Raw genomic sequence first — 12,505 nt, 5'->3', positions numbered from 1 at the left:
ATTTGGTTCGCTTAATCCGGTATGAAAGTGATATATTCCACTGACCATGAACTTCAGGACATGTGTTTGTTCCCGAAGTTCAACTTGGCGGCCGATTATTCTCCGCGGAGAAGACAGAGAGAGTGGCTGGTTCATCAGTACAAGAAAAGACACAGGCTCTGAAAGCAGCAGCAAGTGCTTCTATCTCAGGTTTCGGCTTCCAGGCTGAAGTCAGTGCCAGTCATGAAACAAACCAAAATGAGAATAAGACCAAAACGGAGAAAAAAATGACACATTCCATTTCCTGGCAAGCGGACGGAGGCAATACTTTATATTGTAATAAGTGAGTATTAAACTACAAGACCAGTGCATTCAGGGTATCACTAACGTTCCACCACAACAGCCCACCATTGTGGTGTCCAACAGTTAGCTCCTTCTACAATTGGCGTGTTATGAAAGTACGTTAGACCCATGTTCATTCTAATACCTCTTGGTTCCCCGGCTCTGACAGGACCACAGCAAGTGGGAATGAAGGATATCTTCGATGTGATTGATGCTATACGAGGAAGGAGTACCACTAGTGGAATTGTCATACATCCAGGTGGGATACGGGATGTTGTTGATGGTATAAAAGGTGCAGCTATCAAATTCTCATTCGGTGAAAAGAATGATACTACGATTGAATATAAAAAGTTTGTGGTTGTTGACTTTGGCATCGATAATGGTAAGTCCTACAACTGGTTTCCTTTTCACCAAGCAGTAAAGCTGATCAAGAACAGCCACATTCTTTGATCCCTACACTGAAGTTACGGGCCACAAGAGCATTCAAGGCTCAAGATATGGCGTTGCAAATCATCCATGGCCTAATTCAGCTAAGACAGTATGTCGAGACTGGGAGATCTATGCTCCAAACGAAGACCTAGTTTTCAGGAGTGGGGAACCAAAGGTGAGTGCCCTAGAAAAAGCTGACCTTGTGAATTGTTACTCAGCAGTAAACAGCTATTTTACGGCGCCAACTACGCCCTTCGATGCATTATTAATGGCAAGAGATACACCCTTCAAAAAAATGGAAAAAATGAATTATATGTTGGGCTAGATGAACCCCCAACACTGTTCATGGAGTTCGGAGGACATCAGAAAAATATTTTTGATCCATTAGAGTCGGGTGATATTGTTTACATGAATCTTTTTCATATCCAGGGTGATGCACGTCGCGACTACATGGAGATCCCGGCTACCACAGGCCTTATCAAACTAGCAGACCTACGCACAGGTATAACAAGCTCGGAGAGGGAATATTTCAGCTTTTTATACGAGTAAAATTCATAACATTGGTACAGTAATTTTATATCTGATCATATTTGAAGAGTGGAGGCCATCAGCTTACCAGCTCCAGATCTTCATAAACTTGATTCAACCGCCTTAGTCATGATACAGTACTTTGCAATACCTGAATTTGGAAAAAGCTAAAAAGAAACCTGTGCTTGAATTTCTTTTCTTTTTCCTTTTTGTTTGTTTTTTTTTTTTTTTTTTTTTTTTTTTTTTTTTTCTTCTGCTATTGTGGTTTGATCCCAACAAGATTGTCTATATACGGGATAAGTTAAATAATTGAGTACCAATGGACTTCCGCAAGCGTACTAGTAATGATCTCAGAGTATCTTAAGGATGCTTAATAGGGCTAAACAACTTGCTACTATATATGTCATGACAGTATATATTGGACTGTCATTTTGGGTTAGCTAAGAGCAAGCTCTCTTAACTAACTACCTGTTAGTGGAAAGATATTTACGGAAGGAATAAACAGGTCGAATCTATTTATTCAAAGGCTGATTTTGTAGTAGAGATTCATCAACAATAACAATCCTCCAAGATATAGCCATGTAGTATAGAGTATCTCAGGATAACACAACTCTGATTCTTCGACCCCAAGATTTGTAACAAGTGCACAGGCTAGTACATTAGATAGAGCATGGACACATGTGCCAAGAAATCTTCCTTCCCAACTGCCCATAGCGAAAACAGTATGGTTATTACACAAATGTGGCTTATCCATTAAGCTGGCTAAGAACCAAAGTGGCTCTGTAGACTGGACCGAAACCTGGTGGGATGGAATCTTATCTGTTGTTGGGACAGGATTTTGGCTCAATCGCGGTGCGTGGGGTCTTGGAAGTCAGAGGCTCAGAGCTGTAAAGTGCGTACGCCTCATAAAACCAAAACAGGACCATGTAACCAGGTCCCGCATTGATAAACTGCGGGTGAAAGAGCGATTCTTCTGTGTTAATACCAGTTTTCCCTACTCAGTCTGCTATAGCTTTGTGTTCTTCGCTTTCGCTTTCTGCCCACCGTAGTCAGTTATATATGGTCGGTCAACCGATATCAATAAAATAGTATCTTACTTAAATTTTCTAGGGTTTCCCGATTATTTATACTAGCTTTAGAAATCAGATTAAGATTCTAATCTAAATCTATACAAACAAAGTATCTGATAACTTCTAAGGCCTAGTAGCAGGGTTTTCGGGGTTTTTTTTGGGTCGGGTCGACCTAAATCAGTGCGGGTTCGGGGCGGGTTTCTAGATTTTGGACCTGAACTTGACCCGATATCAAACTCTTAGGCTTATATGCAAGAAACCAAATCAATCACAAGGACACCCCGAGAACAAAGCGCTTCTTATAACAGGTGCAATGTCCTCGGCTATAATTTCTTGTTGGGATACCCACAAGCTATTGTAAGCGAATCGGTACTTTTGCCAGGGAGGTTGTTCATCCCTGTCCCATAATGGGTCTGATATCCTGCACAAGCCCTATTGCGGTCCAGTAACATTCGCAATATAGTAACTCAACCCTGGTGTCTCTGCATATCAGCTGCACCTAGCACCTTAAAGGTCGTAGATATTGTTGCAGTGCAGAAGCTCAGCTGAAAGGATCTGACACCAGGGTGCTTTACCCCTCTTCTGATCATTTTTATAAGAACCTCGCTTGGGGTTATGTACGTTCAAATGCCGCCATGCTTTTTCTTTGACGCTTTTACTTGAAATCTCTGTGTGGAGGTTGAACAGGAAATGTCTTTCATGATTCTTGGGCTCGCCATCGGCGTCATAGCCTTATATTTTCTAAGGACTTTTCTAGTTAAAGCGAAGTCGCTTGCGCCGCTCCCCCCTGGTCCCAGACCAAAACCGATTATTGGGAATCTCTGGGATCTTCCATCACAAGGCACTCGGGACTGGCTGCACTGGTTGAAACATAAAGATCTCTATGGTACATATTCTCAGTATCAGCGTATTGCAAATACCCATATACTAAAAAGGAACTCACAAAAGGCCCAATTAGCTCAGTCACCATCTTCGGCCAAACAATTATCATCCTAAATGAAGCACGTCTCGCGTATGAGCTCTTGGAGAAGCGTTCCGCAGTACACTCATCTCGGCCGCCATGCACCTTTGCCCATATGTAAGCTTCATCTTTATACTGCACACAAATTACGTGTCTGATGAAAAAGGGCCGGCTGGGGCGATATCACGACCATTCTCGAATACTCAGACCGGCTCCGCGCCTCACGCAAAGTTGCTCACCAACAGATCGGCTCCAATAAATCTATCGCCCGGTTCAATCACATCCAGGATGCGGAGGCTTGCCGGTATCTCTCCCGGGTGCTCCGGGACCCGGAGAATTGGGTTGAACACATTAAGAAGTAGGTGTCTTTCTATTCCAAGTCAGATGAACGTAAGAGTAATTTGTCGTCAGGGAGACCGGTGCGGTTATACTGAAAATTACTTACGGATACACTATCGAACCCCATGCGCGCGATCCCCTAGTTGATCTTGCGAACGATGCCGTCGAGAAGTTTGCGTTGTCAATGGTTCCTGGGGCTTGGCTTGTGGATTCTATTCCTATCCGTGAGTCTTTGCTTGCAACTTTGCTGGAACAAGTATGCTTAACGGTTTCATTCCAGTGAGACACCTCCCTTCCTGGGCACCAGGGGGAGGCTGCACGCGGGCTGCAGAGGGCTTCCAAACGATTGCCAAAGATCTAGGTGAGGTCCCTTATGCGTTCGCAACACAGCAAATAGCCCAAGGGTGCAATGAGCCATCCATAATTTCGTACTATCTTAAATCAGAGAATATCCAGCCGGGCTCGGAAGAGGAAAATATTGTGAAGTGGGCTACTGCTACTCTCTACGCTGGAGGGGCAGATACAGTAAGTAACAAATGGCCACCTACTGTTTCGACTACTTTGGGATAATCCTAAGGATCATTACAGACAGTCTCCACGATGATGGGTTTCTTCATGACAATGGCCTTATATCCGCACGTACAGCGGAAAGCCCAAGAGGAAATAGACCGGGTCATTGGAACATCGCGTTTACCTGGGTTCAAAGACCGCGAGGACATTCCATATATCGACGCTATCCTTAAGGAGGCCCTCCGTTGGCATCCCGTCGTTCCGATGGGTGTCGCCCATATGGCCATGGGGGATGATATGCTTGAGGGGTACCATATCCCCAAGGGGGCAACTATATTGACGAATATATGGTGTGTTGGGCCTTATAGTCCTTCTTCCCTTTGCTTACTGAACTCCCCCGTAGGGCATTCACCCACGACCCCAATGAATACCACGACCCAATGACCTTTAAGCCTGAGCGTTTCCTGAGTGACAATGGCCACACACCTGAGCGTGATCCCCATCTCATCTCTTTCGGGTTCGGACGACGGATATGCCCCGGACGGAATCTAGCAGATTCAAATCTATGGCTTACTATCGCTCGCACTCTGGCTGTCTTCAACATCACCAAGCCCATTCGCGACGGCAAGGAGGTGGATATCCAGCCGGAGTTCCAGGCCAGTCTCATCAGTCATCCGATGCCATTCGATGTCGACATTAAGCCTCGTAGTGCAGGTCATGAAGAACTGATTCGGGCTGGTGAGAAACAGCATCCCTGGGAGGAGAGTCATGCGGAAGACTTGCGGAGGTCAGTTGCCGTACCGTAGAGATATATAGATTTTTTGTTATTGTCTGTCTCTCTCTGTGTCACTCTCGATTGTTTTGGTTTGCCCTTATTAGATGCTTTTTAGTATTTCTTGGTCGTTATATATGTCGAGTAGGTTATTGCTAATTGGATATCTTATTCTGGAATGAGAAATATGATGATTCCATATAAACCCGGAAAGCCCTAGCCCCTCGCCTTCACCTTGACTTAGGTCCCGACTATTCCCAACTCCGAAAATGATGGCATAGACTACGTAGTAGTAGTAGTAGTAGTAGTAGTAGTAGTAGTAATAATAGTCGAAAGCCACTTTTTGCTCAGTGATTGATCCCGAAGCGTGGGACAAAGCAGAAGTGCGTGTGCTGAGCCCCCCTAAGCATTGAGCTTATATAATTAATCTTTATAGAATGAAATTATCAACTAACTTCATTATAACCCTCTAAACTATACTAAACTAGAAGTGCAAAAATACGGAAGCAAAAAGCATGAGCAACGGTTATTGGGATTTAGATCGCGAGCAGTCTTCTATAACATATTCTCACTTATACCGACGAGCGACTTTTGCCTGTTTCTTTATCGATGTGGTTTCTACAGTATCTAGCACACTCTTCAATTTATAGGTCTATTATTCCAAGATACCAGAGGCCTATATTCCACAAGACCAAAAGATCACAATAAATCTGAGAAGAGACATAGACAAGCAAGAATCTTGAAATGTTTGCGTTCCCTCTGTACAATTTAGGAACACACCTCCCTACCTTTGCCAAGATTTAGTAGTTGATAGTTTGTTAGCATTCCTGTGCTAATACTGAATAGTCCAGGGTCTAGAACGTTAGTTTATGTACCTAATACAAAGTAGTAGTGGGCTCTCTTTGTGAGCATATAGATGACTGTAGTATATACAGGGATATGCTGCTACTGGTAGAGATTCAATTGGTACCTTCTTCGGGTGGATCCTGTAGACTTGCATGGTCGGCAATATGACAAAGAAATAATATTTTACCAGTGCATACAGGAGCCCAAAAAAGAAAAAAAAGAATCCAATGATCGACATGCTTGTCAGTCTGTCTGAATGCTGCTATACTACTGCCTAAAGAGTGGCTTGATGAGAGGAATCAGTAGTTCCCTCTCGCGGTATAAAACCTTTTGCAACAGGTACCTCCCTACCTTCCTCACGCTCTTATACTCATTACTGCATTTTGACCAAGCCCTTAACTAACACTATCACCATCTCAACATGCACCACCTCCGTGATTCCCTGCTGAGCCCGTCGCCAAAAGGCACCCCCGATCTCACCGAGTTAGACAGCGCCTCCAGAGACGAGGATGATATACGGGAATCCGCCGCTCGAGGAGAATTCGAGGAGCTCCGGGGAGCAGCCTTTCATAATCGAACCTGGACCATTAGCACACGGTATTGCCAGGTTGGAGATGGAGTGGATTCCCTCGAAGGCTACCTTCATTCCCTGTGGCATATGTACTACCAGCTGGGCCGACATACGTCGCATGAAACGCCTGACCAGGATCGTCTGGTTCTCGATATCATCCGCATCCAGGGAATGGGGCCATTGACCAGGCCTGTGTCGGGGGTGTACGGGATCGACATCGCACGAACAATCGAAGGCACGCTGTGGAATGACCTGCCATTCTTGGTCACTGACATGACCGAATTCTGGATCAACAACTGCGCACCAATGGCGGGCGCTCAGCGCCTCAACTTTGCATCCTTTCTAGCCAAGCTGGCATCAACCCGCATCTGCAAAGATAGAATGTGCCAGATCGCCCTCATCCTTTTTCGCACGACGTTTGAGGATGGACGGGACCTTCGCACCACGGAGGAGCCGGATAAGGAAGAGCCAGGACGGAGTATGAGAAGCCTTGATCTTGTACAATTGTTGCCAGCTGCCTTTGTATGGATCAAGGAGGCAGGTCTAAATCTTATTCAGCTCTCGGATGTCTTCTGGAATGATTGCCCTGGCACTATTGGCCAGGGTGGTCAGTTATTTACCCAGTCGGAGTTCGGGAAGCGATCACCGACTGGATTCACGCCTTGGAGGTGGATGTTCTGGCTCAAGCGACTCCATGAGATCCAGGAGGAGGCAAAAGAGGCGAACGAGGAATGCCTGGAGGAGTATGCTACTGACGCCATTGACATCATGGTCTCAGGGGTGGAAACTCGGAATTCGGAAATTCTGAGGGCTTACCAAACCGGTGGGGATGTCTTGCATCAGGATAAACATTTGTTGTGCCTGAAGAACCTTGTGAAGAGTGAAATCCCCGTGGAAAATGACCGTGTCAACTAAATCTCTCTCTCTCTCTCTCTCTCTCTTACCCACTTTCTTCTCTTCTTTCCTAGTCCTCGAATTCAGAGTCACTCTCTTTTACCGATGATCGTTATGAAACCGACTAATAAGCTATCTCGGACTTCGTGTATTGAAATCGAACAGGATGAAATAACACTTCTGAAATTTCACATCAATTATATGCATGTTTCGGAACTCTTCCATACATTGGAAGTGTATTCATTATCTAAGCTGTTGGAACTATGATGGTCCTTATTGACGGATGTTGAAAGACGCGGTAGAGATCAGGATGGTAGGTTATTGACAGGATATGGCTACCGGACAGAATGAAAAGGGATGCTAAAGATAGATTATTGATTAATGAAGCTATCTGAGGATCCTTAGCAGCCATAAACCTTTCATACCAAAGTCCCAAGTGGGCCAAAAGGCTCCAATTTCAATTCCACAGATCTCTTAAGGACCAGGAGGGTTACGGTGACTTCATTCTTCTTACGTCTAGTTCCTAACCAATAGATACTGAACGAGTGTATTCATGATAACAACTAAATTCATTAAAGTCAAAGCTAGATAAATAATGGGCGTATGAGTATGGCCCCCAATCTACACTAAGCATTCTTTGTTTATTCCGAGCCTTGCTGCAAGGTAGTAGGGCTCCGAGAGCCTCACGGCATCTCGCATATCCTCGGCAAGAAGAAAATCCAGAAACGACCCAGATGTCCTCACTACCGTAGAGGCCATCTACTTACACTCAACTTTGCGGGAGTAACTGTCGAATTGGCACCAGTTGCCATCCTTGGTGCACTGGAAAAGGAACGAGCGAGATTAGTACGGGTGCAGCCCAGGTGGCCACTTAGGGATTAATGAAAACTTACCCTCTTGTTGGCGAATGAAGGGCACTTGACAAATGTGTTCTTTTTGGTTTGGCCTTTGAATTTGCATTCGTTCTTGCTTTTGGTGCATTTCTGAGAAGTGATTCCGAGTGGTTAGTGGCGACTCCCAAGTTATTTCCTAAGGTATGAAATGTTTCTGTTTACTCACTCCAGTGTATTTGATTAGCGTGCTAGCCTCAGCTCTGGCATCGAGGCCGAATGACTCGGACTCAATGGGAGTGGCTACCGCGCCCATTGCAGCGAAGAGGAACAGGACAACTGTAGTGAGGTGCATGGTGAAGGGCTTGAGATGTTGATCTTGCAAAGAAAGCCAAAGTGGTGGAAAAGATGGATCAAAGTATCCGAGACGGAAATGTTGTTGATGAGGTTAAAGCTTTAGAGATTGGAGCGTCTTGAAGCCGCCTTATATAGAAAAAAATGTGAGCTCTGTATGGGAGGTGACAAATACAATGCCAAGTCCGATACAGTCGTCTTGGGGTCGTTGTTGACTTATGAAATGAACCAATTATCCAATGACATTAATGCCTCGCATACCTGACCACTCGGTCTCTTGGGTAGTATATACTTATGGATGGTGGTATGTATTCGGGTTCTATTCCGTGCCTCAACTTCCGGGGTGACAATGAACCAACTGTTTGTTTGGAGATCTTTCTTGGGTGTATCTAGTGGTTAGAATTCCCTTACTAGCTTCATGTATGTCAAATCACAGGGACAAAGGTCAGCACTAGCCAGGTAAAGCCGAGTTTGACTGGTATGCTGATTTACTGACATGGTCACTGTCGCATATGCAAGGGAAGTTGGCAACATTGTTTTTGTCAAATATTTTTAAATGAGAAATGATCTCCATGTTCAGGATTGGGTATATCAGAATGTGGAGGAAATGGCATATTCTGACTAGCCTTCAGGAGAGAATAGTACTACAAACGTGATATTATATTGCAGCAAGCTCTAAGGCACCGACGCATAGTGATGCATAATTAAACCAGCCTATTATTCCCTTTCACACAAGTTGCCTATCATAATAGTATTTACTGCATGATCAAGGTGGGGGGCGCATTTAAAACGATTAGCTAAACCTGGTTGCTACTTGACGTCCTTTCTATCAAAGGAACTCCAAAAGAAATCGCGTCTTGGCCGTGTTAAGGGCGGGGAAATGAGGTCATGGGATCTGACAGCATGTTCGCACTGCTATTTTTCTTTTTAAAGCTGTATATAAGCCCAATCTGACTTATAGTTACGCATGCCTCTTGACCGGGATCTTTATAGTACAAGATTTATGGAGCCACTGCCTCTAGCAGGTCACCCGCCTCTGAGACCGCAGATATTTTGAAATCAACCAGCACCCCCGCTTCTCAAATTTGGCTGAAAAGGGATATTCCACAGATTTGATAACAAACAATCAATATGGATCATGCTGGCGTGGCTGTACGTGAGTCTTTTCGTGGGGAACCTCAAGCTCTATCGGAGGCGTGCAACGCATAACTACTTTGAGGCTTTCTGCAAAAGGAGTTCGAAGCTTACTTGTTTACTTCGCTAATAGGGTCTATCATTTGGCTCTTTCCAATGCCCGCTTCTAGTTCGGTAATCCAACTTTCCGATACTTCAAGCTGCGTGATTCCAATTTCAATGACCCTGCGTAGAAGAGCCGTTTTGAGAACCCTTGATCAATGACTTTCCTATAGGGTCTTCCGCAAGAGGAGTATGATAGGCATGATTGTGCAGATCTAGCGCGGTCAATTAATCCTTTAGGGGATCGCCCTATCGTATGGTGTTATCTTCGTAGTGCATTGCTCGATACCATGTTGCTGAACTCCGAACTCCGGGTCCACGCTAAAGTCGGGCATGTTGATAACTCCTCCCAAGTTACAGTCACCTATTCTCATTCCCCTCTGTTCGATTTCAGTTCAAGTGCCAATTCTATCCATATCGAGCTCCAAATGTTGAGTGGCACATGGACACAAAGCATCTCCCAGATCCTGGGCTGGGCCTATTTCATCCTATGGTCTCTGTCCTTCTACCCGCAAGTCCTGAATAATCACAGCCGCCATTCGACAGACGGCTTCTCCATCGACTTTGCTCTACTTAACCTCCTCGGATTGACCTCATACACCATATTCAATGCCTGCTTCCTCTTTTCACCAGTCGTGCGCGCCCAGTATGCCCAGCGACATCCCCAGAGCCCCACCCCAACCGTCCAATGGAACGACTTTGTCTACGCCCTCCACGGAGCCTTAATCTGTTGCTATCTCGGGAGCCACTTCCTCTGCGCGCGGTTCTGGAACTTCGAGTCCAAGCCGCAGCGGGTGAGTAACTTGACTCTCGTGGTCGTTTTGGGCTACATGGGGGTAGTATCCCTCGCCACTCTGCGGGTTCTGGTATCGGCATCGTGGGAATGGATTGACGTGGTGAGAAGGCACCCCTCCCCCAGGGCCGATGGAAACCACTGTAAACTGCTAACTGAGATATTTCACATGAAGGTCTACGTAATGGGCATGGCTAAGGTATTCCTAACAGCCATCAAATACACCCCCCAAGCAGTGATGAATTATTGGCGGCAATCGACAGCCGGGTTTTCTATTGGCGCTATCCTGCTGGATCTGGCGGGCGCGGCACTCTCGCTAATGCAGCTGGTGCTGGACTCTTCATTACAGGCGGACTGGTCGGGCACTGTTGGTAATGTCGCCAAACTCCTCCTGGGTAATATCACAGTCCTGTTCGATCTTATCTTTATCTTGCAGCATTTCGTGCTGTATCGGGAGCGGCGGGTGGGGAAGAAGTTAGGGCTATCAGAGCACGATCCTCTTCTAGGTAGTAGGGACGAAGCATGATTACAATATAGATAAATGTGAATGATGCACAGAGAAGTAGCTAGTTGGGTTCGAGACGGGGCTTCTTTCTGATGTAGGATATTCTGCTTCCTCAACTTGAATCGATACCCGACTTGACAGCACAGACGAAGTAGCAATGGAACGCAAAGTTACTCCCCGGTTTAAATTAGCTGTTGCTAGCTTTCTGTTGCTGATACCATTTCGCCATCGAATCAAACAGCTTCTTCACACTCTTATTGCTGTGGTCTTTGTTGCCATAGCTGCAATGGCTATCCTTCGTCACGGTGTTGGTCGCTGCACACTTATCCTTCCGTAGGAGAGCAGTTCGCTAATTAGTCAATTATATAGTAGTACGTAGGAGAGAATCATAATGAATTTTACTACTGCACGCAATAGATAGAAGTTAAGACTTTTGAGAGTAATTACTTAGCTACGCTGACAACTATGAACGGCAGGTTAACTAAAAATTATAAATGCTACGTGCATCCCTTTAACAAATAACTGAGGATATAAAAATACCATAACACCTCCGAATCTATAGCTAAGGTCTATTATATGGGCAGTAAACAACGTATATAGCTGTCGTTGAGACTTTCATCTAAGATAAAGTCTTTTACTAAATGGCTTCAAATTGTAAGTCATTTAATTATTGTGATTTATTTCCATGTAACTATATTGTCTGTATGGCAAGATTATGAAACTTGATCAGCTTAAGCCATACAGTTAAGACATCTCCGTCGCCTTTTGGTAGATATACTACATAATATGATGATTTGGTATATATGGACTACTGTTTGGGTAGTAGAAACTAGAAAGTTAACAGTGACTTTATTAATCGTGCTGAGTTAACCCTTATAACGTGAGAATATGCATGACTACCTATCTCTAGATGATTTGTAATATACAGTATCTAGTTCTTAAGTCTTTTCAGTACTGGGTCTCTCTAGAGCCAAATCTTATATATAATATGGTGTAGAGTCGCTAATACTTATATAGAAGGAACTTTGATAGAGTCTTATCACAGTGGAATTCGCAATACAAGAGAGGCTTGTGTACTGTAAAGAGCTTCAAGAATATTAGATATGTTTTATTTCTGATGACGCGTTTAGGTAATTGGTTGTTTGATATCTTACTACACGCTTTGCAGGGTTCTATAAAAGATACTGACTGTATAAGCAATACCGACAGGAAATAAAGGTAATAGCTTACGCTTTGAGGGTTAAGAAGATCTGTGATATAGAACAATTCCTTATTATCAAATATTTAAATCGATATCTATAAAGATTGCTTTATCTACTATATATTACTCCTGTATCAAAGCAAAGAGGAGCCGATTTAAAAAAAAAAAAGGATATTTACTTCGTATAAGTTATAGAAAGGGTATTCTTTTGTAAATAAGACACTCCTTGGAGATCCTCTTATATTATAGCTATACTGCTATGTTGCTGAACTGTGTACTAGTCATAATCCAGCATCCTGAATGATCTTCTCTCGTCGTTCTCCACGGTAGACTAGAAAATAGAGA

The 12,505-nt window shown here is 44.3% G+C and overlaps 5 protein-coding genes across 5 annotated transcripts; 3 read left to right on the top strand and 2 right to left on the bottom strand.

Annotated features, from left to right (window-relative positions):
- The first annotated feature begins 2,916 nt into the window (after positions 1–2,916).
- Positions 2,917–5,085, top strand: BDV38DRAFT_233546 (cytochrome P450). The gene is made up of 7 exons (XM_032053139.1): positions 2,917–3,234; positions 3,297–3,426; positions 3,476–3,667; positions 3,721–3,872; positions 3,929–4,173; positions 4,237–4,508; positions 4,562–5,085. The coding sequence occupies exons 1-7, from the start codon at positions 3,039–3,041 to the stop codon at positions 4,962–4,964; spliced, it is 1,590 nt and encodes a 529-aa protein (XP_031919430.1). The 5' UTR covers positions 2,917–3,038; the 3' UTR covers positions 4,965–5,085.
- Positions 5,086–6,061: 976 nt separating this feature from the next.
- BDV38DRAFT_233542 (DUF3632 domain-containing protein) lies at positions 6,062–7,329 on the top strand. Its single transcript, XM_032053138.1, has one exon. The coding sequence runs from the start codon at positions 6,198–6,200 to the stop codon at positions 7,260–7,262; it is 1,065 nt and encodes a 354-aa protein (XP_031919429.1). The 5' UTR covers positions 6,062–6,197; the 3' UTR covers positions 7,263–7,329.
- BDV38DRAFT_233541 (uncharacterized protein) lies at positions 7,240–7,700 on the bottom strand. Its single transcript, XM_032053137.1, has one exon. The coding sequence runs from the start codon at positions 7,651–7,653 to the stop codon at positions 7,489–7,491; it is 165 nt and encodes a 54-aa protein (XP_031919428.1). The 5' UTR covers positions 7,654–7,700; the 3' UTR covers positions 7,240–7,488.
- Positions 7,701–8,000: 300 nt separating this feature from the next.
- BDV38DRAFT_277390 (uncharacterized protein) lies at positions 8,001–8,426 on the bottom strand (the record flags this gene model as incomplete). The annotated part of the gene is made up of 3 exons (XM_032058472.1): positions 8,001–8,063; positions 8,135–8,224; positions 8,301–8,426. The coding sequence occupies 3 exons, from the start codon at positions 8,424–8,426 to the stop codon at positions 8,001–8,003; spliced, it is 279 nt and encodes a 92-aa protein (XP_031919427.1).
- Positions 8,427–10,089: 1,663 nt separating this feature from the next.
- Positions 10,090–11,145, top strand: BDV38DRAFT_267305 (putative L-cystine transporter; the record flags this gene model as incomplete). Its single annotated transcript, XM_032056564.1, has 3 exons — positions 10,090–10,557; positions 10,630–10,917; positions 11,101–11,145. 3 exons carry the CDS (start codon positions 10,090–10,092, stop codon positions 11,143–11,145), a joined length of 801 nt encoding a protein of 266 aa, XP_031919426.1.
- Positions 11,146–12,505: the final 1,360 nt, after the last annotated feature.

The sequence above is a fragment of the Aspergillus pseudotamarii genome (assembly GCF_009193445.1).
Source record: "Aspergillus pseudotamarii strain CBS 117625 unplaced genomic scaffold BDV38scaffold_2, whole genome shotgun sequence".
Classification (NCBI taxonomy): Eukaryota; Fungi; Ascomycota; class Eurotiomycetes; order Eurotiales; family Aspergillaceae; genus Aspergillus; species Aspergillus pseudotamarii.
The sequence above is the reverse complement of the archived record's forward strand: the minus strand, read 5'-3'. Positions and strand labels throughout refer to the sequence as shown.

Bases quoted from the DNA above. Each gene is read 5' to 3' on its own strand.
- BDV38DRAFT_233546 (XM_032053139.1), top strand. From the start codon at position 3,039: ATGTCTTTCATGATTCTTGGGCTCGCCATCGGCGTCATAGCCTTATAT. The intron at 3,873-3,928 runs GTGAGTCTTTGC...GTTTCATTCCAG, and splicing joins TGTGGATTCTATTCCTATCC to TGAGACACCTCCCTTCCTGG. The intron at 4,174-4,236 runs GTAAGTAACAAA...GGATCATTACAG, and splicing joins ACGCTGGAGGGGCAGATACA to ACAGTCTCCACGATGATGGG.
- BDV38DRAFT_233542 (XM_032053138.1), top strand. From the start codon at position 6,198: ATGCACCACCTCCGTGATTCCCTGCTGAGCCCGTCGCCAAAAGGCACC.
- BDV38DRAFT_233541 (XM_032053137.1), bottom strand. From the start codon at position 7,653: ATGGCTGCTAAGGATCCTCAGATAGCTTCATTAATCAATAATCTATCT.